We start from the raw sequence: 23,711 nt of genomic DNA, 5'->3' as shown, positions 1-23,711 counted from the left end.
AGGCCACAAAAGGCTCAACGCCAACACTTATTGATGGAACTCTATTAGGAAGTCGGATCATGAACAGTTCTTTCAACCACACCCTACGGTTACATTTACATTTTACAAATAAACAGCAGGGTACAATTTTCTGCAAAGTTGATTTCTCAAATGAACTTAGACTGCAGCACATACTTTCTTACATTACTTTTTAAAAGTTCTCTGCATCTCTACTGAGGGACTCAACCAGCATTGGGGCTTATTCTTGAAACCTTGCTGTTTTCAAGGACATTTGAAAATGGACATTTTTCACATGAGCTAGGAATATAATAGTTCAACAATGGAGGGAAAGATCCCAAGTAAACCTGATGCGCTCATTGCACAAATATCGATATATGCACAATTTCTAACACTGAGCCACTAGATAATAAATCAGGGGTGGAAACCCTGGCTCACTTTCTCTCTCTAGTCTAGAAACATGGAGGCCAGTTATTGTACTCTCCTCACAAGTCACCAAAGTTAGCTAATGCACCACATTCATGTAATTGAACCTATGAAACTCTTGGTTGAGTACAAAAGGCAGTGCTTGCAGAGTCTCCATTCAATGTACAAATATACGCAAACATCAGGAGGACCTTCTTCAGCTAATGCATTGCTGCCCTGGTCAAAACCTTGGGATACAGTCTACCTCTGTCATGATGCTGGTATGGTAGGACATAAAGGAAAAATTCTCAACTAGGTGTTCATTTTAAGCACTGTACAAAAAAAAAAGAAAAATCAGAAAATGATTGATGCAGGTACAAATTTGATGCTGTATGGAACATATCTTTTTATTTCTGTTGAACTGGTGATTAAAATTATAATGGCTGCAGTTTGAAAGACATGCCCACTGGAACAGGATGAGAGATATATATAATGTTGCAGTCCTGGAACAGAGTATGCCATGAAAGTCAGGACGGGGCCGGAAAGGAGTCCTGGGCCAAGGGAGCTGCCTGGCAACATTTTAATTGGCTCCTGACCAGATTTTGTGTGAGGGCAGTGCAGCAGAATAGCTCCTACCCCGAAAGGAACAGGACCTAAAACCTCTTTCTCCTGTGTGTGGAAGATTCCATTAATTCCACAATAATAGCTAGCTGGCTTTTTCTTCTCATATCTCTATATCCTGCTCTCCCTCTGAAAATCCCTGTCAAGAGGCAAAGGGGAAAATCACTGTTAGAGACATTGAAAGGCAAGTGCTCAACCAGTGAACTAAAGACTGGAAGTGCTGGAAGACCACCTCGTGTCATCAACAAAAAACTGAAAGGAACTTGGAAGACATTGATCAAAATCAACTCATTGAATCCTGTACTCCAGAATTGATGTTTTTTGAACTGTTTTATTCCAACCTTAAAATCCATGTTTTTGTGTGGCTTGTATGTGTGTGTGCATAGGGATTTAAGAACGGGTAGAGTTTAGGTTATAAAGTTAGAAATTAGCAGTTCATATTTCTTTCTTTTGCCACCGGTTAATGACAGTTTGTTCAATAAACAGTTATTTACTTATTAAGTTTACAAACCTGATGCTCGTATTCTGGTAACTTAAAATTTAACAGTTAAGTAGAAATGGGACAATCTGATGGTTTGGTCAAACTTTTTCACATTTGTCGCATCTCGGGGAACAGTGGGGCTTGATATTACAGCGCACTATCCCCAGTGAGTCATGACAATACAATCACTTTGCCAAAATCCTGTTGTCATATCTATTAAAATGAATAAATGAAAACACTCCATAGGTTTCACGTATTGCAGCCAGCAGTTAACTGCGGCCACTTGTGACAAGTGACTCATTCCTAATCCAGGTTAGTTTAATAGTCATGATAGCTCAAAAGGTAACTGGATGGTCTAAGCTTGATCAGTGGTACATGGTGAGTTAATTGATCTCAGCATTACAATTGACTAGCACTGTAAGGTTAGGAAAGGAAATAACGACTAAGGTTCCTACTCCCAAATACGTGTGCGCGCGTATTATGCATAACGTCCACTTGGGTGTAACAGTGGAGGATGACCACTGACAGGGATCTATCTATCATATTGAGGGAACCAATGCCTTTAGGAGAGGAAAGGAGAAAATTAGTGAGGAAAGTTGCTAAGATATCAGGGAAATTAATTTACTCCTTACAGCAGACAATATTTGAAGAGCATTCTTTGATAGAAGTTTAGTTATTGAAATACTGCATTACGGTGTACAGTGCCAGAGTACAATATAATCCATCCAAATCACTGGTGGTGATGTTTTCAAACTTGAGGTACTTTCATGCCAGCCCTAATTTGGGTTCATGCCAATGTAATTGAACAGCAGACAAATGCTAAATTGTCTCTTTATTGCTTGTCGTGTACACTACAGCATTCTGCCTGCTGGATTCTAAGTAAAGTGCACACATGTACAAATATTGACCTGTAGATGCAGAATAAGTGTGGAAAAAGTGTGTGGAAATATCCCTTTGAGACCATCCAGTGGGATCGGGAGAGATGCTTAAGGGACTACGAGTAATCAGTCCTCAGGCTGACTTCAGGTTACTTCTGCATGATTGAGACTACATTACAAAAAGTTTCAAAACAGGGTAGCCTGGACTCTCAACTTCAGTTTGAATGTGGATTTAGTTCCCTAGCAGCACCGGTTTGGATGCATTCTTATATAACTGGGCAGAGAACAATGCTGTGCCTTAATTAAGGGCAAATATATAAACTGCTTCCCTCACTATCTTCATTCTTCTCAAAATCCTCATTATTTTATAACCGTCATCTGAGTCAACCTCATCTCCATTTGAGTTCCCCGTGCCTAGACTTGAAAAAGGCTTGCATTTATGTAACACCTGTCACAACCTTAGGCTATTGCAAATTACTTTACAGCTAATGAAGCACTTTTGAATGTAGTCACTGTTGTAAAGTAGGATCCTTCAATTTAAGGGATCTGTGCTTTCCACTGGCATAATATTTTCACACTCAGTACGAACGCCAAATTCAGCTCATTAAGCTAGTTGATGCCTCTTGCCACCTTCCTCCTTCAGTTGCACTTACCTTGGACTGGTCTAAGTTTCCCTACCAAACCACTACATCCCAATTAATAGAAGTCATCTTCTTACCTGGGTCATACGCATAGTCTGGAGGTTCTTGCTTGATGAGCATGGAGTGCGGGAAACGGTGGGCGCTACCACTGCCGATCGGGTTTCCTTGCTCATACATCGGGTCGTGATACTCCTGCTTGTAATTTTGCTGTGGGTATGGCACGCAGGGCTCAGATATTTGCCGCTGGTATCCCAGAGGTGCTTCCCTGTTCATGCCCGGGGAGGAGGGGAAACGATGGCAAAGCTCCAAAGGCTGTTGCTGAAATTGAGAGCTGAGGACAAATGAAAGGTCAATTATTAAATAAAAGGACAATGGCTCAGTTTGGAGACTGGTGCCCCTTGTCCCTAACCACCCCAGTGAACTGACTTTAGGATCTTCCAAATTCCTTCCTTGGCCTTGACTCACCTTCCTAGCAATCTGCTAAGGTCACATGTCCTCATGTGCATGATTCATTCTTTGCTAATAATTGCCTCCAAATTTGTCTTTTAAATGTTGTTCTAAATAGAAACCTCATTACCTTGACAGAAGCAAGAATCTAGAAGTGCTATAAGAACATAAAGTCTGGAGTAAGCAAAGACCATTCAGTCAATCAAGCCTACTCCACCCAGTGTCCACGTACAATTATTCTTTCATAGACAATCTCCAACTCCTTTGCCTATCTTTGTTAGGCAAGGGTATTCAGGATTGCGCAATCAATGCCGTTAGTTGAAGTCAAAATATTGATCAGCCATGATCTAATTGAATAGTGGAACAGGCTAAAGGGGCTGAATGGCCCGCTCCTGTTGCTATGTTAAGGAATGCTAATTTCTTTTCCCTACTTTGCCTGAAAAATATCAAGCATTATGAAAATTAGAAATAGAGAAAAAAACAGCTATTTTAATGAACATGTCCCATACTGTTATAATGCAAATAATCAGGTAATGTGTTATATTTGTCACAATAAAGTTACACACTAGAGAAACAATTATCTTATTGATATGCATCGCATCAACACAGATATATATGATCAGTAGAAAATGTTTATCAGGCTATTTGTTAAAGTGTTGTGATGCTCTGATATGCCTATTGTGATCCTAAAGAGGCTACTCTTAAGGCTTTAAGGGGACAAAATCAGGGTGGGCTTGAAATTACTGCTCAGCTATCCATTCTGGAGTTGCGGTCATACAAAAACCAGATAGAATCAGTATTAAAAACCTTTCATTTCTTACTCTTCAATTAAAGAACAAGTCTGACCTTAGAGACTGACAGAGAAACGTTAGGTTTTCCTCATGAGATAGGATACCTCTGCCCCTTCAGATAAAGTGTTCCACCCAAGCAAACATTGGGCAAGGGGGGGACATATCAGGTCATTCTGGGATCAATAGAGAGTTCCATAATAGGTTTAAGCTTAACTTTTTCTAGACCTTCCCAAATTGAACTAATGCAAGCCTTTCCCAGTTTGGAACAAAAACTTAGGAGCCACATGCTGCAAAACAATAGGATCAGACGCTTTCTATATTAGAAATTCCTAACCTAACTCAAATACAAAAGAACAACCTCTAATGATTGTTATTGGAATCAATCCATAACATATCAAGTTAAATAGATGTTACACCAAATTAAGATAGACAAATTAAAATACAACAAATGGTACCATGGTAATGGAATGCAAATCAGCAGCACTAGTAACCCATCATAGGAGAAAGAGGCATTTTACCATTAAACTGTTCAAGAAGCAGCAAAATTGCTTTTCGACCAAATCTATAACTAAATAGAAATTCAAAGAGAATTGCATATCTCTGAACCTGTACCTGTGTTCCATTGGAAATCGACCAGTGGTCATGGGCTGTGTAGGTGTATGGAGATTCACAAAGCTATGGTCCCGTCTGGGATTCACCGTGGATTTATTACAGACCTGTTGTAATGGAGTATTCGAAGGGGTCCCTGGATTTGGGGAGTTGAGTCCAACTTGTGGCTTTTTCTCATAGGCGCTACAAAAAGAAGTGGGAAATGACATGGTTTGCCAAATGTTTTCTTTAATAGCTCAGTATTTGTCTGTTACATCTATCACTGTGATTATTCACCACTCTAAAAAAAAAAACGACAGATCATTTTTATTTTTGGGAATTCCTTCAGGAAGACACAAGAAAAGATATTACACCTCCTCCAATGTTTTCTTCTCCTGTGTTCATAGTTATCTCCAAGGTTTTATCTTGGCTCCCTCCCCTTCATGATGTGGTATTTCTCAATTATATCAGTCAGAAGCATAGATCCAGGTTTCACTTACACATAAATGATACCCAAATTTGCTTCTCCCCACTCTCATCGATCAGTCCCTAGGCTGCATGTATACTCTCCAATCACTTGTCCAATAAGACCTAGAATGGCTGCAATTTCATTCAGCCCCAAGTTGGCAAAGTCTATTTTTATGATGAGCAAATACACATTTCTAGCCTGAATTCCAAGAGCCTCCCTTGCCGCCAACCTATGCTAATTCCTGTGGACATGGGCATACTGTTCAACCTTGCAGTTGGCTTTCCTTGGTTAGCAAAACCATTTTCTCCATCTTTGAGGCATCATCCACCTTCACCCCACCTCATTTTCTCTGCTGATAAAGCTGTGATTGATGCCTTTAACACATTAATATTTGACTTCAACAGTCTGTCAGTCCCCACCTTAGACAAATTATAACTCAGTCAGTTCCTCAACCTCACAACTTCTTCATTGACATTGTTGTATGTGCCTGCATGCCAAAGATGGCAGCATTTTAAACGATGAACCCAGGACAGTGTCTCAAGGTATTAAACACCAAGAGCAGCTGAAGCCGAATTAAAGAGACGTGCACCTATGAAGAAAACTTGAAAAAACAATTGCAGAAGCTTCACAACAGCCTTAGAGGTTGAGGAATCAGTGGAGGTTTATTGCAAGCCCCCGCCACGATTGATGCAGATTAAAAAGGAACAACAGAAAAAGGCCTGGTCAGATCACAGAGATGGGTGAGCAAAAAAATACAAAATTGTAAGGTCTTGAGTGACACTGCCCAATAAAGTGCTGAGGGCAACAAAAGACCCCAGAGAAAGGGAAACAAAAGACCCCAGAGAGAGAGACATAGATGGCAGTGTGGAGTGAGCAGATGGCTGTGAATGAAGGAAAGCTATCTGTGGTAACTCAAAAGAAGCAAAATGTTGCAAAAAGCAACTGAAGCTTTTCTACAAAAAAACGTTTGCATCAGAGTTAACTGGAAGATTTGAAGCGCAAGATTCAAGCTGAGTATATACTTTTGAAAATGCACGATAAACTGAAGTGTTCAATGAATCAAGCTGTTTGAGATCTGAACAAACAAATTTCTGAGACAACACAAAAGGTACCAGGAGGAAATAATGATCCTCACTTCCACAGTTGGCAAATCAAAGCAAGAGTTAGAGAAACTCAAGTAGACGTACGGCCAGACAAAACAGCAGGCAGAAAAGGCAGGCAAAGAAGTTGCGACCCTGAAAGACTCTTTCAAGAATCAATATGTAGCAACGGAGAAACATGAGGAGCTAAAAAGAATATTGAATATGATTTCAGAAAAAGCTGTGTTGGAACTATCAATAGCAAAGAAACAATGCACTGAAACCCAGAGGGAGTTGGAAAGAGATCAACAAGAAAATAAATAGTTGAAAGAACTGATTATCCTTCCAGATCAAATGTAAAAAGGTATGCGTAACCATTCAGCAACATGAAGAAATGAAGACTGTTTTAAACAGCAGAATGGAAGCACAGCAGAAGAAACTGGAAGAGACTATACAGAATTAGAGGAAAACTCAAGGTGACGCAAGTGAGCTTCACAAAGAAAATGGAAGCCTGTTGAAAGCCCTTCAAAGGCTACAAGAAGCCCTCAGGCCAAAGTTTATTTCTCTGGAACATTCTGAAGAGAAGCAAAATGAATTTAAAGTCACTCTGAACAAACCGACGAACCAGTTGGCAGAGAAGACTCAACAATGTTCAATATTCCAGGAGGAAGCTGAAAGCTACAAAAAAAAACAGACTGAAGTGCTGAAGACGCAGTTGAGTGGAAAAGAGGAGGCATTGAAAGGAAATGTTGTTGAGCTTTCCAAACTGTGAGCGGATAATGAAGCTACGAATAACACAATTGCAGAACTGAAACAAGTTACGACTTCACTGGAGACGGATCTGGTTGACAGTGAAGCCAAAAGTGAAGGACAAGCGCAAAGTTCTGTTATAGACGGAGGAAGAGAATTGGCAGAAATAAGATCGGAAAAAGTAAACCTGACGCTGAAGTGCAAGGAGCTAGAAGACGACAATGCACTGGATGTCTCAGACATACTGAGAGCCACTCAGCTGAATGGAAAGATTCATAAGCTTGCAAAACAGTTTGAAAATAAAACAACAAACAAGTGTTTGGCTGAAATTGAGAGACAAGTGGAAATGAAGGTTCCATTTGCAAAACATATACATCTAGTAAGAACATGGCAGACACCACGGAAAAAGAAAATTCGAGTCCACTCTAGGAATAAATGGAGTGCACATTCCTCTTGGAAGGAACAGGACAAACCCACAGTGTCCAAACGAAAAAAGAGTATTAATAAAGAGAAATGCAACTCGAAGGGGCGCAAAAAGAGAATCAGGTGGAGAAAGCCAAGTACCAAAAACAGAGTACAACCACCGTTCCTCCAAACATGACAGACCGAGATGTGGATGAACTGTCAAACCTCAAGACCGTCTGAATTTATAAAGTCAAAGACTTTGAGATGGGGGAGCAGGGATAGCAAATTAAGATTGTATTGTAATACTCCACTGGAAGGGAGGAAAGTTATTTTGGAGAAGGAAGATGTTGTATGATGTTATATGTGCCTGCATGCCATTGTAATGTAAAATGTGCTCAGCACAGCAAGGGTTAATGTGGGACTGGAAAATAGCACTGCCTACAGTATGATGTATAGAGTCAAATGGTAATAGACTGAAAGAACAGTCTAGGAAGAGCACTCTGGAACCAGCCTGTATGGAGGTAACAGCACCATGTATGACAGTAACCTGGGATCTGTAAATAGTTAAAGATTAACAATAAAATGGTTCATGTTTAAATATACAAGTCTCAAGATCTTATCATTGAGACATCTAAAGAACCCATATTACAACAGACATCACCCCCATCTTTGCATTGCTCCATTAGCTTCTCCTCCCCACTTTCCCCGCTCCAGTCAATTGACTTTAGGATCCTTGTGGTTCTTTACAAATCTTTCTGTGGCCTCAACTCACCTACCTTGGCGATCTCCTTTGGTCCTTGCACACATCCTTCATCCCTCACTGTTTCTCAGTTCTTTCTGCTTCACTTTTAGTGACCACTGTCAGCTACTGAAACCCTGCCCTTTGGAAGTCTCTCCCCAAATCCTTGCCTTGCCAATCCTTCCTTTTCCAAACTCTCCTAAAAACTCTCCTTTTTGATCACTCACTCAGCCGGGCCTTCTAACTTTGCTGTCTTTCTTCCTGCTCACTTTCCCCCCGTCAATCCTGTGAAGGATTTTTGAAGCAAGTGTTTATAGAAGTGGGTACTGCTATTTTTGATGCTGTGGCTCCAGGCACTAAAGTTTATTTCAATATTACCACTTTTACTGTTAGATCTGCTACATTTGGAGCACATAAGTGCAAGCCAGAATCACCGAGCACCTCAATTTACATTCCAAGTCTGGTATTCTGAGCAGAGCAGTGTATATTGCTGATACAGTGATCATTGCTGGCTTGCATAAAGGCAAGGAAAGGTTGACCAAATAGAATTGTGTCACACTGAAATTTTTATTTTAAGAAAGATAAATATAATCTTCATCCAGGGCCTGTCATTTCTGATGTGCATAAAGGCATGAAGGTTAGTGAGCCTTGCATTTGACAGAAGAACCCTTTGACAGGGTGTTGTGTTGTCTTTAGCCAAAGCAACTGGACCAGCAGTTTGGTTGGGATGTGCCTGGAACCTGTCAAAAATAGGGATTTCAGCCAATGTACACATATATAGCTGGGAGTACCATGCCATTATTGCCCTCATCAATGGGATGTTATTAATCGTAACCCAAAATTTTTGAATTGTTATAATAATGGGTTATGATATGCATGAAAAAATCCTCATTCATCTGTTGCCAATATATCCTGTAGTGGATTGAATCACATTCCGATGGGAAGGTCTGATGATGAGCTCCACTACTGGGAATGGTAGAAAATGCAAAAAAAAAACAAACTGCCAACTAAAGTAAAGATACAACTAAAATATGTGAAGTACTAAGGGAATTTGAATGTGTGTCTCAGTGTCCTCCTTATTCCTATTAATACCATGAGTGAAACAGTGTTGGTCTTGATAAGAATTCTGCCTAAAAATTCAAAGTAGTCAGGATACAAAAACCAATATGCATGGCTTGGAGATGTTATAAAGCTGCAGATAGTTTGCGGTACAAACTTTGGCTGAATTAAACTTTAAATGGCGCATTCTCTCTTGTCACCATTTGTGCAGTTGGAGCAAATATTTCACTGAAGCATGAACGCTAGTCCAAGTTGCTGTATTTTAATTCTGTGTTATACTATTGTTTATATTTGAAACACTGATCAGTGAGCGATACGATGCAGGGAGTCTGTGTCACACGATGCTGGACCCTCATTTACACATTGAATGTGGTTGTATATTTGCAACTTCCCTTCCGTCATCTTATCATTGCGATTCCTTTCCCTTCTGCACAGCATCGATTCCACCATCGCTGGTCTGGAACATGAAAAGCTTTGGACTGCAGGCATCTCCACAAATGTGGTGAACGCTGTTCTGTGGCTAACCGTATGCTGAATGAATCAAGAGCTTTTCTCCATGCCTCAAGAGGAGTCAGGAAAACTGTACCTATTGGGAGGCCTGTAGTACAAAAGTTAGTTGAGGCAAAGATTGAAACTGGAGTCTCCTAGTCCAATCTAAGCACCACTTGTGTAGCTACCAGGCTCCATTTGTTATTCTTGTTTTTAACACTAAAATAAAACTCATGACAGAATGCCAATAACTATTTATTTTTATTATGCAGGCATGCCCTGGCTCACACTTCATAACTGTTTACAGATTAATGCGAATGAAGTAGCTGATGTATTAATCCCCAGCTATTTTAGCAGAATGAAGTTGCCACCAGGTGAAGAACAGAATTATCCACATGTTCCATTTCCTTGGGAAAAAACATAATTATTTTTATATCAGAAGTAGTCACAAGCATTGGAAACGAATTCCGAGGAAATGCTTAAGGAGGCTTTTGTGCGGATGTGTAAATTTGGAGCCTGTGAGAAGGTCACCTATTGTTTTTTGATTTCCTTTATCAAGTCCAATTTTCCACACAGCCTGATCATGTATTTTTATAGACCCAAGAAATAGTAAGATGGAGTGAAAAACAGAAATAGCCATCCTACTCCTCTATTTACCTTGTCTTCTATCCCACTCTTCCTACTGTCTTGAACTACAGGCAAAAGGCCTTTTACTTAGATTTTGCCATAAGAAAAGTAACAGCCATGACATCATTTTAATAAGTTAAATGTTAAAATAAGATTGCAGAATCTAATGGTAATTGTGGACTGAAGTCCCTCACAGCAGCTTCCCCATCATCAGGCACACTCTTTGAATTGTGAGTAATTGGGAGTTAAAAACAGGGACCTTTCACTCGATTTGCCAGATGCTGGGTTGGAGCATTCCCCTGCATTCAGAGCTATCCATACTCAGCATCATTTTCACTAGGATGCAAAGTACCCCTTTGCTTGCTTTTTCAGCCTCATTTCTACAAAGGATGAAAATCAGTGTTTCTTTTGATTAGTGGAGTGTACGTGGAACATTAACTCCTCCCCCCACAGCATTCGTGTGAAACTTATGGTGACTATCCCATAACACCAACCTGGCATAAAGGCACTGTTCCCCATTGCTGTACTGGAACGATTGCTTGTGACGGCAGGACAGGCTCGGGTTAGAAATGGGACTCTGTGGCTCCTTCTTAATCTTCAGCGTGGGACTGTGAAAAGCCACTGTTGGGGAAAAAAATTTTAATGCCAGTTAGAAGTTGTCTTTAGAATTCTATGCTATTCAATTCCATATGTTTGGCAGAATTCCGATCAATATGTGTCATCATTACCTCAAATGAATGATTTCTAGAAGCCATGGGAACCTTAATGCTGCTGTTTTATATACACATCTCAGAAAGCAATAACGGGAAGTTAGCTTCAGCACCAATGAACAATTTGGTATATTCCTATTCATGCTTAAAACCAGAGCTACAAAAAGTGAATATGCACAGCCTCCTGATCACAGCTTGGACTGAAATTCTACAACTTAGCCTTGTGTAAGAAACAAGCCCTTTTTTGTGTTACAGTATGTTAAAGTGTATTTAGGCGAGTGGAAAAAAAGGCAAAAAAAAAAGTGTTGATTAATTGATTCTAGTTAATTATAAAAGGATTAAATGATTCAGAATCATGATTCACAAGAAATTTGCATAACTAGTTTAAAATGAATAAAATATAAAGAGCTGCATAAGCAGAGACCACTCATTTCTGATAGATGTGACATGTTAATTGAGCCGATTATACAGCGCTGCCATTAAAAACATACAACTGCAAATTATGCATCCCATTCCTTGGTCTATTAGCCAAATAATTGACCCTTGTACTGGATGATAATATTATCTGAGGGATTGAAGTCAGCACATGACGGCATAAGACAATGAACAAAGACTATGGGCAGAATCTTCTGTTCAGCGTGTGGGGGCAAGCCCCCGCATGCCAACGCGTAAAATGCGTCCCGACGTCACCGCGTGTCATTCCGATCTTTCATTCGACGGGCGTGCACCGGAGTCGGCTGCAAGCCTGCCGAACTGTCAAAGTCCTATTAAGGCCATTTGTAATTAATTAAGCAATTTGAAAGGGCTGCCCGTCCAACCTTAAGGTTGACGGGCAGGCGAAGAGCCCAGGCGGCCTTCGCATTTTTCATGAAACCTCATCCACGGGCAGGGTGAGGTTCCATGAAGGGTGTATTAAATTAATAAATATTTATTAAACATTTGATAAACATGTCCCAGCACATGAGACGCTGTCACATGAGGGGACATGTAAATGATTTTTAAACTTTTTTTATTTTGAAGTTTCCAATTCAACTTAATCTCCCTGAGGCAACTCCGTGCCTCGGTGATTTCTGCGCTCTCTCACGTGCAGGCCCCGACTCTCCCTTCTCCTCCCCGCCCGCCTGCACAGGTAGCGCTGAGCACTACCGGGCGCGTGTCACGCTGGGCGGGCTTTAATTGGCACGATCATGTAAAATGGCAGCATGCAGCCAATCGGAGGTGGCGATCGGCTCCGCGCCTGCCCATGCCTGACCGACGGGGAGAAAATTCTCCCCTATGCATCCGAGAAAATACTATCATCTGAACATTTGCTTGGAACAATCCAAATGCTATTCCAGTTGGCACAATACTGTAACTCAGTTGGCACAATACTGTAACTCCTTACATATCCCTACGGCTCAAGGGTGTTAGCTGTGGCTCAGTTGGTAGCACCCTTGCCTCCGAGTCAGAATTGCTATGGGTTCAAATCCCCCTCCAGAGACTTGGAATGCAAAATTGAGGTTGACATTCCAGTGCAGTACTCAAGGAGTTCTGTTGGAGGTGCCTTTAATCGAATGAGACATTAAACTGAAGTCTTGTCTGCCTTCTCAGGTGGGTACAAAAGATCTCATGCACCGTTCTGAATAAGTTGGGGAATTCTCCCTGGTGTGCTGTCCAGTATTTATTCTTCAACCAACATCATAGAAACTGCTTATTGTTGCATTGCCATGTGCAATTTGGCTATCATGTTCCTGACATTAGAGCAGTGACTATACCTCAAAAGTACTTAATTGGCTGTAAAGCAAGGTCACAAAAGGTGCTATACAAATGCAAGGCTTTCTTTTTTTCTTCTTTCAAGTCCTGATCACAGTTTCACCCTGCTAAAATTGAATAGGTTTTTATCGAGTTGATTGCTATTGAAGGAAATAATTAACCATTACACTGATAGCTGGCACAAGTTTGTGTGTGTGCCTGGATGCAATGGTCTAATACATGCTCCGAGGTTATCTTTTCAGCTGAATTCAGCAGTTATTCTCAATCAATTGCTTAAACCAACTGCTGTTTCCCAACTCTAGTGATAATGTGGCTGTCAGATGCTGGCAGCTTTTACTATATAGTCTGACTATGATTAACTCTGCAAAGTTTCTATTCGATCTGTATATATGATTTTACTATAATTTTTCAAATATATGAATATGAGAACAAGTAATCAGCCCCTAAGCTGATGGCCAATGAAATGAGGAAATAGTGGTGCCAAATTCAGTTTGTTTGATCTTATCTTGACATGACTTCAATCTGCAGTGTACTAATAAAGTGATTGGGATTATACTTTAATGTGTTTTCCAATGGAACTGCTTCAAGTATTATTCAGTCTTGTGGTACCCTAAGTTGCTGGTGCTGTATATTATAATTTGTTGACATTACAAGGTAGATTCTAGGATCTTGACAGCCTCAGTCCCATTAAAGTTTTGATTTACGACTTGATCTCCTGGTTACCACAGTTCCCATGAGATCATTTCCACTATCTCACATCTGCAGTAAGCCTGAAAGAAAACTATGTTGAAGCGCATACTCTAAAGAACGTATGAATGTTTGCTTGCAGGGTTATAGAGTTTTCAATACGAAATAGGTAAACCCTGATGATCTCAAAATCGTGCGTCACTTAAGTGGGCAGATCTTTTTGCGTCAGGTTAGAAGTCTGTGGGTTCTATCTCCATAGCGGGAAATGAAACTCTTAATCATAAACTAATACTTCAGTACTGAGGGAATGCTGCACTGTCAGAGATGCTACCATTTGGATGAGATGTTAAGCCGAGGCCCTGCCTTCCTATTCTAGTGTTAAAGCAAATGTTAAAGATCCCATGGCATTGTCAGATGAAGAGCAGGGAGTTCTGCTGGTGGCCTGGTTAAATTTCCACCCTCAAACAGGAAAAAAAAGATCATTTATCTCATTGCTGCTTCTGGCATCTGGTGTGTAAAATAGGTATTGTGTCTAAATAACAGTAACTATTTTGAGGCATCTCATTGTCTGAGAAGCTTCATGATTGGGATGGGGTGCTATTGAAACCAAAGTTTTACTTTACTGAAAGGCATAACCTGTAAGTGTTGGCGAAGATGGAGGGGACTCACACAACCTGGTCCTTTGGCCTCAGGAAGATAAATGGAGAATGTTGTGGTACAGTTAGATTGATACCACACCAGACAGCAGCACTGCCAACGTTCATTGGTGTTAATGTTGAAATGGTGCTGCAATAGAATATATCCTTTAAGTTGGTAATTAAGCACAGCTGTCCCCAATTGGAGAAGGATTAGGGAATCATTGCAAGAGTATATAAATCAGTTCACTCTGGGTGTCTGGGAAGAATTGGGAGAGTCTGTGACTTTGTTTTGCTGTCTTGGAAACAAACCTGTTTGAGGTACAGGCTAGCTTCAGACTCATTCTTCCACAACACACAATTATTGGAATTAACAATTGGAAAATTAGTGATCTGGGCCATTTTCCTAACTGAAGGAGGTTGCAAACAGCTGTGAGGAGAGAAAAATCTGGATGTTAGTTGAAGAAAGGCGGGTGTCACTGTGCTGAGGATATCAGCTCCTATTTTATTCTGCAGTGTTAACAATCGCTGTTTGAACGGGTACATTGTGTAGCATTGAGGCACTCGGACCAGAATCCTCTCAGATTTGATCACCAGCCTGTACTGAGCTGTGTGATTTCACCTGAAGCAGGGGTAGACACTGCAAACAGTCCGAGTACTCATCAGCCAAGGATGGGGAGCTGAGGGGGGGCTTCAGGGGGTTTCAGTGATGGCAACACTCTGCTGCTGATTCCTATCCAGCGACTCCTGTCGGAGAACGCATGCTATTAACATCGGGCGAGAATGGCTTGTGGTGGTTTAAAAGGCTTGCCGCATTCATTGCCATGGCTCACAAATGGAGAATAATCATTTAGGCAATATACCAGAATGGAACTACTTTCAGGGTAAAATACTAAGAAAAACAAACAAAAGGCATATTATACTATCATCCCAATGTTCTCTGATTCCCCCCCCCCAGTTAGTCAGCTTTTATTAGTAGTGTCAAGTAATAAAATATATTGTCCTGGGGCCTGTTATCTGGTAAAAGTTAGTGCGAATGACATCACGCTTTAATAGACTGGATCACTTATTTCAAATCCATTTAATATATTTGTAGCTGATTGATTTGCCTGTCCCTGTTACTCTGTTCAATAAAGAGGAACTATGCATGGCTGGCTCAACAAACCCCATGATAGGGCTTTGAAAGTTAATAAAAAAAAAGAGATAACTATTCCATTTTAGTGCAGAGATGATATTGATTGGTTAGATTTATCATTTGGGTTGTTATTAGAGAGGAAAAGGCTTAAAACCAAATGATAAACAGATGGATTTGCTTCCTCCCAAGGCTCTGCAATTGGGGTCACACATTAAGCCAGTTCAGAAAACACTCACTATTCCTACTACCATATCCCTCAGAGTACAAGGAAAGCCCCGGAGAGCATTTACATCCCAGTATACAATTCCTGCTCGAGAAACATGATTTGGTCAGAACTGGACTTATTCGAGGCTCTAACATACACTGTGTATACTTGGAGACACTCTGGACTGTGAGAGAGAGTGGGGCTGGGGGGTGGGGGGGGGGGGGGGGGGGGGGGGGGTGGTCTGTCAGTTGGAGCTCCCTATCAATCAGGGAAGAACTGGTAATGAGGAGAGTTCCCAAACACCCCGGCGAATGGCTCTGGGATGCTGTATTATTGGTGCCCCCAGCCTTTTTCCGTGAGAATCCCGCAGAGGGCAGGGAAGTTTGGAGAGCAGAAAGGCTTGCTGACCTGCTACCAAAATTATTCATTTGATTTCAGAACACATGAAGTTTGGGGTGATGGGTCATAGAGTGTATGAACTGAGAATGGTCTTCCTCATCCATAGCTGCCGTATGATCTAGTGGAGTAAAGCAGCCAATTGACAAAAACCAGATGGATCCAGCAACCAAAATAATCTCCATTAGGTGGGAGTCATACATAAAAGGAGTAACAAAAGGCAGGATGTTTTCTCTGGTAGTGTAGGGTGGAATGCACCTAATATCAGAGCCTATGAAATGCAAGATTGAAAAGGCTTTTAGTGGCTTCGTTTGCTATTTTCACCCTGCTGTGACGTTATGGTTATAGTGAACAATTAGTTCAATTTGCGTGTGCTAAAATATCTGAAATATATTTGCCGTTTTTATAAAAGGCCAATAGAATGATTACATGGATTGTTTACCTGATGACTCTATGAGTCATTGCAGGGAGCACTGAAGTCACATAAGACCGGAAAGGTTCCACCGTCTCAGCTGAGAGTTAGTGGGGCTTCTACAGTTGGTCTCAGCTTCTTGACTGGACAAGAAAAAGAATCTGCCAGCCACTGGTGATTATCCATGAGATTTACTGAAATGTACATGTTGCAGATGAAGATAAATTGGTCTTTGGATGTGCCCTCAAAAGATATATTGGCTACACTTTCTACACTCACACATGAAGGGGAGAAGGTGGTGTAGCGATAATATCACTGGAGAAGTAATCCAGAGGTCCAGGTTAATGGTCAGGAGACATGGGTTCAAATCTCACCTTGGCAGCTGGTGGAATTTAATTTCAACTAATCAATCAGTAACGATGAACATGAAACCATCATCAATTGTTGTAAAAATCCATCCGGTTTGCTAATGCCCTTTGGGGAAGGAAATCTTACCTGGTCTGGCCTACATGTGACTCCAGATCCACAACAATGTGGTTGACACTCAACTGCCCTCTGAAATGGCCTAGTAAGCCATTCAGTTCAAGGGCAATTAAGGATGGAAAACAAATGCTGGCCTTGCCATCGACACCCTCATCCCATGAAAGAAAAAGAAGCTTATACTCCTTGCTAAACTGCTGTTCATTGCAATAAATGATCATCTTCCATTCAACATGTGGTATAAATTGTGATATGGAGCATTATCCACCTGAATGTTTCCTCTCCATCTTGAAGATGCTGACATGGAGCAGTGCATGTGTACACCCTTCACCCAAATGATCATTCTTCAGATATGAAGCTAGGCAGTGAGTCTCAGCAGTATATTTGACTGTGAGGGGATGGAACACAACCCTGTTCAAACCTGTCCTGGCCTAATGTCTTTACAATTACTTTGCACAAGGACCACTGGCAAGAAGTGATCAGGAAGAGGAGTCCTGGCATAGATTTTCCTTCCCTATACCAGGCTGTTCAGACTATTTTGTGCAGTCACATTGGGTGTGTTATCTAGCTATGCTCTAATCACGGACCTGGCTGATTTGAATGACTCAGTGCCTTTAGCAAATGAGGCACTGGGGAATATGTACTCTAGTTTTTTTATTCACCTGTAAACTGATTCTAAGTTGCAGCTTATACAACAGAAGATAGCAGCTATTGTACTTATATTCACTAATGTTAGTGATGATCACTAGAAACTGAACTGGACTAGCCATAAAAATACAAGAGCAGGTCAGAGGCTAGGAATCCTGTGGTGAGTAACTCACCTCCTGACTCCCCAAAGCCGGTCCACCATCTACAAGGCACAAGTCAGGAGTGTGATGGAATACTCCCCACTTGTCTGGATGAATGCAGCTCCAACAACACTCAGGAAGTTCGACACCATCCAGGACACAGCAACCCACTTGACTGACACCCCATCCACAAACATTCACTCCCTCCACCACCGATGCACAGTGGCAGCAGTGTGTACCATCTACAAGATGCACTGCAGGAATTCACCAAGATCCTTAGACAGCACCTTCCAAACCCACGACCACTACCATCTAGAAGGACGAGGGCAGCAGATACATGGGAACACCACCATCTGAAAGCTCCCCTCAAAGCCACTCACCATCCTGACTTGGAAATATATTGCCATTCCTTCACTGTCGCTGGGTCAAAATCTTGGAACTCCCTCCCTAACAGCACTGTGGATGTACCTACACCACATGGACTGCAACGGTTCAAGAAGGCAGCTCACCACCACCTTCTCAAGGGAAATTAGGGATGGGCAATAAATGCTGGCCTAGCCAGTGACACCCACATCCTGTGAATTAATTTTTTAAAAAAGTCACTAACTGCAAAAAAAAGAGAGCAATGGTTGGAAACATTTTCTTACTTTACCTCACAAAGAATGAAAGAAGATCCTTCAGGTTTCCAATTGTGTATGTTTTGAACAGATTTGATGAGGTCCTGTCTGTCTGCTCAACTAAATGTATAAGAACCCATGCTACTGGTCAAAGAACAGCAGGGAATTTTCCCTCAACCAAGACTACTAAAACCAGATGATCTGGTTCATCATTCACATACTGTTTGTTGCACCTCATGCTTGCAAAGTGGCTAGTCCCTCTCCCCACTTAACTGAGCTTCAAAAAGATTAAACTGCTGGTTCCAAAGCATTTTAGGACATCATGTGGATGTGATAAAGTGCTAAACGAAATCATAGAATAGAATCAAGGGGCTAGTCTGTCCTTTATGCCTATGCCAGCTCTTTGAAATAAATGCAAGTTTGATCTTCTCTCTACAAGCTGAACATGCCACATTGGGATCTCCACTCAAACAAGTGGAAGTTTTATTCCAGTAACAGTTGTTCTTAACGGCACTGAGGAATCATAAAATTATAGAATGTTACAGCACACAAAAAATGCCATTCAGCCCAACAAGTCTGTACTGGCTCTTTAAAAGAGCTACTCAATTAGTCCTATCCACCTGCTCTTTCTCCACAGCTGTGTAAATTGTGCCCCTTCAAGTGTTTATCCAATTACCTTTTGCGAATTATTATTGAATCTGCATCCACCACCCTTTCGGGCCATGAATTCCGGATCATAGCAACTGGCTGCGTTAAAACAAAATTCTCCTCTTCCAGCCTCTCATTCTTTTGCCAATGACCCCAAATCCATAGTTTCTGGTTTACCAACTGTTCTGCCACTGGAGACAGTTTCTACTAATGTATGTGTCAAAATTAATATTTTGCGTTCAATAATTATTAAACCTACGTCAGAATGAAGTTAAAAGCAAAATACTGCGGATGCAGTATCAGAATGAAGTATTTAGCTATGAAATTTAATTATTTGATTTTCATAACTGGATACAACTTTCCTTTGCCAATTTTTTCCAGTAACTCCCCAGCTCCCTTTAAACACTGACCCTTGCTTCATGGATGCCCAGTGTGCTCCAAGGCCATTGCGATCCTTGACTGTAAGGCTACTTGACTGGCAGCACTACAGGCAAGCCAGACCTGCCCACAGCCATTTTCCAGCAGAGGTCATCGGACAGCGGACAAGAGCAAAAATCTATGCAGATTGCTCTCCCTCTGAATCTTACACAGGACGCCGACATTCTGCCACTGCTGCAGTTGAAAACAAAGCGCAAACTGTTGTGCTTTTATAATGATATAAAGACAACAATCACTCATAAGGGATCGTGTAAACACAGTGTCAGTTCATTTAGTTAAACCAGGCACATAAAAGCATATATACATGGATAAAAAGCTTAAAGACATCAGCAGCAGAGCTGTCTGTCATGTGGTCAAAGTGGAACTGAGAATGGACATGGCACACTTCCTTTCTAGTGATGGCATGCTGCTATCCCTTAAAGGCGTATTACAACACACACACACAAACTGGAAACCAAACCGGAGATCTCCTGCTGGTCTTTGCAGCTCAGAGTTCGTGTGGGGACTTGCTGAGTCACTGGGGGCGTAAACTGAATGCATTTAATGAGCCATATCAAAATTACAATGCTATAAACTAACTATATAAATAATTAGCTTTGTAACAGTTGTAATTTGATTCTGTTATTTGCATAGAAGCCAATAATAACTCTAAGTTCTCCACAGGACAATATTAAGATGGGATAAACTTGTTTTTTTAAAAAGTGCTGACATCAAAAACATTATGAACTGGATATTTCATACCAAACACCAAAAAATGTCTTATATCAAGAAAAGTTGCAGGATTCTGTATTTTACAATTTTCAAAAAAGTCATATATGCATTTAGGTCTTAACCTTCTCCTGATGTTTGGTAAATTCAGTGTTCCTGGTAGAACTGAGACACAGACCAGGAATGATGCAGGTCTGAACTGCCAAGTTAGCTGCTCTTAGCTAGGATGCCGATAGGGGCATCGTAGTTGACTTTAGTGTCCCTGGATGGGAAGGGAAAAATAAATCTGCAAGAGCTAATGTTGAATGAGGATAGGAGTAAGCTTGACGCTGGTGTCCATAACGTCAACCAGCATGCCAGTGCAGAATGTCATGAAAAGCCCATTATAGCCACGAATTACTTACGGGCATATTGAACTTTTTAAAGGAAGACGTGTGTATTTAAAGAAATACAAACAAGGACACTGAGCAAAAAATAGCTGATAATGTAAGATGACCACTTTCTGGAAAAATTCCTATGTGGATTATACTGACAGACTTGTCCTGAGAGAACATGGAATGTCACACCTGAAAAGGTGTCATGGCCTTCCTCAAGCAGAGACACTTAAAAAGGGAGATAGGAAAGATGCAAAAGACTAAACTTTAATCTCCTGTGGCTGCAGAGACAAAAAGATCTGATTACCACGTCTCAACAGCCATCTAAAATTCATCTCCTGTTGATTCATATCTCAGAATGTGTAAAATGGTTGGAGATAAAAGAAATGGACTCTGGGCATAAGACATTTTTCTCCCTTACAGGAAAACACGGAAAATTGAGTTAAAAAGCTAGTTGCAGAACAGCGCTAGTGTACTGGTGTGTGTGACAGCGGGAATCTCAATCTCAATCTCAATCTCAATCTCAATCTCAATCTCAATCTCAATCTCAATCTCAATCTCAATCTCAATCTCTCTCTCTCGAGGCAAGGCTCAGCAGAAGCCACAATCAAAATCAGAAATAGAACAGCTTCCTCAGCTACCCTGTGGAACCAAGAGTCTCTGACCCACTGCGTGTTTTTATTATTTGTCTTGGGTTTTTAGTAACTAATAAACTTACATTTTCTTTGACTCAAAAAAGCCTGGTTAAATTGGTTCCTTCTAAAAAAAATACATTTGGACTGGGAAAAGGTATCCACAAGGGAAGGGATCCCTTTTAAGTCAACCTTGTTGCGACCAATGGAGGGGATTGAATAAGGAGGGGAGCCAGCTAATTCCAAAATTGGGGTCCTGTTTGGGAAGTTAACAAATTGGGGTCTTGTCCCAGGGACCAGTTGTAACAACTCACATATACACAAGAATTAAGAGGCTTGGCCTAATTGGCCCCTCGAGCCTGCTCGTAGTGTGGCCTGAACTCCACTTTCCTCCTTGCCCCTGCCATAACCCTCGATTCCCTTGTCAATCAAATGTCTGTCTAACTCAACCTTGAATATATTCAAAGATTAGCCTCCACTGTACTCTGAGGTAAAGAATTCCAAAGATTATTCCGAAGACTCTGAGGGAAGAAATTCCTCCTCACCTCAGTCTTAAAATCGGAGACCCCTAATTTTGAAACTGTGGCCCCCTGGTTCTAGATTGCCCCATCAGGGGAAACATCCTCTCAGCAGTTATCCTGTTTCACGTTTCAATAAGGTCACTTCTCATTCTTCTGAACACCAGCAGATATAGGCCCAACCTGCTCAACCCTTCCCCTTGAAGGGGTTGTCCAATCCCAGGTATATAAAAGAAAGAGCAACAGACAAAAGAGTAACACTGGATCACATGGAACTATGCTCCAGCATGATTCAGCACCTTTAAGGGACGAAGGGGAAAAATTTGGAAGGAGAAAAGAAAGAAATGGCACATTTCCCAACTGATTTATATTCCAATTCCTCTGATAGGCAGGTTAAGTGGGCCCTAGAGTGGTGCATTAAATCCTTGTTTGGGTTCTATCAGAAACAAAGACATTTACAAAAGGAGCCTGGATAAGCAGCAAACTGGATCCAGGGGTGCCCATTGCATTAAAAACTCTCAACCAAGCCCAGCTATTCTTTCCAGGTTATTTATGACTTTACAGGGATTGGACAGTATTGACATAGTAATATTCCCATTTAATATGGCAATGTACTCAACCTTAAATCTCTTTCATCTGACTGATGTTTAAATCACTTATGTGCATGCACAATATGAATTGGAGAGAAATTGCTTTCATCATGTTCAATGATTAGCTCCATCATTACTTTCCAATGACTACCTATGGCAAATCGTGTGAGTGGGTGCAGAATTGCTACTGTAATAAGGGGTTAGCTGCCTGAAATTACATGATTTATAATAGTGTCTGAGAATATTGGATGTATTTTTAGCAGTTGGGTGCTGTCAGAAATAATTTGCCTCCAGCGAACTAAGAAAAGAACCTTGTGTTGTAAACTGGATGTCTCTCTCTCTCTTGCTCTCTCTGCACATCACCACATAGCCCAAACATTATTTAACTAGAACAAAAACAGAATTACCTGGAAAAACTTAGCAGGTCTGGCAGCATCTCTCTCCCCCCGCCCCCACCTTAAACCAGCTTATATTTCACCTCTCTCCTAACTATACTTCAGTTCTGTTGAAGGATCATGAGGACTCGAAACGTCAGCTCTTTTCTTCTCCACCGATGCTGCCAGACCTGCTGAGTTTTTCCAGGTAATTCTGTTTTTGTTTTGGATTTCCAGCATCCGCAGTAGCTTTTTGTTTTTATCTCATTATTTAACTAGTTCCATGTTGAATCTCAGGCAATTTGTTTTACTTCCTTGTCATTTGCTGATATAGAGCTGCTTTTCAACACGTTCCAACGCTATCAAGTCTGACCACTGAAAAGCCTGCCTCCTGATAAGCAATCCTTCTCATCTCTAGATATCATCATTCCCTTATCTGTAAATTGATAGATCTGTGCTTATTGCTTCTTTAGCAGTGCCTTTCTTCTTGCTCCCAAGCCCCAAATATCATGGCCTTCTTGCTTTTCCTTCTCCTGCATGATCTCCCGTGCCGACTTCAAATCTCACTTCACCCTGGATCTCGAAACTGTGGAGACCTTCTCCTTCTTCCAACAACTGACACCTTTTAAAAGTCAAGCTCGGCATAATTTAATTACATTCCCTGATTTATGTTGTTTTCCTCCTTGTTTCTTTCAAACTTCTTGCACTTCATTCCTCCACCTTCATAAAAGGCTGACTCAACAATAATATAACAACAACAATAACCTGCACTCAGATTGCACCTTTAATGTAGAGAACTGAAATCAAGCAGCGCTGAGAGAACTGTTAAGGGAAGTGACCAAAGGGATGGTCAAAGAGGGAGGTTTCTGAAGAGCTAACAAAGTGACAGGATGAAACAAACTGGGGATGATGCTCCATAGTTTTGATGACAAGATGGCTAACTGCTCGGACCGTACACGGGAGTGCAGAGTGGAGGAAGGCACGGGGCATAGAGAAGGAGATAAAGGTAGCCAGAGTTGGATGCATTGGTGCATAGGGCTGGAAGGCACTATAGAAGTAGGGACGTGACTCAGCAATAAATGAGAATTGATAATGCAGAGACTTTAACTGACACCAATGAATGAGTCATACAAACCAAGAAGGTCA

General features: G+C 41.1%; 1 protein-coding gene across 1 annotated transcript in view; it reads right to left on the bottom strand.

Annotated features, from left to right (window-relative positions):
* Positions 1-23,711, bottom strand: part of etv4 (ETS variant transcription factor 4) — an 80,527-nt gene that overhangs the window by 38,730 nt on the left and 18,086 nt on the right. The window contains exons 5-7 of the mRNA XM_078529715.1: positions 10,961-11,087; positions 4,874-5,053; positions 3,101-3,354 (exon numbers count right to left, since the gene is read on the bottom strand). Of these exons, the coding sequence (XP_078385841.1) occupies positions 3,101-3,354; positions 4,874-5,053; positions 10,961-11,087 (561 nt within the window). The remainder of the gene's footprint in view (positions 1-3,100; positions 3,355-4,873; positions 5,054-10,960; positions 11,088-23,711) is intronic.

The sequence above is a fragment of the Cetorhinus maximus genome, chromosome 25 (genome assembly GCF_964194155.1).
Source record: "Cetorhinus maximus chromosome 25, sCetMax3.hap1.1, whole genome shotgun sequence".
Lineage (NCBI taxonomy): Eukaryota > Metazoa > Chordata > Chondrichthyes > Lamniformes > Cetorhinidae > Cetorhinus > Cetorhinus maximus.
Note: the sequence above shows the minus strand (reverse complement) of the source record. Positions and strands in the feature narration are given on the sequence as shown.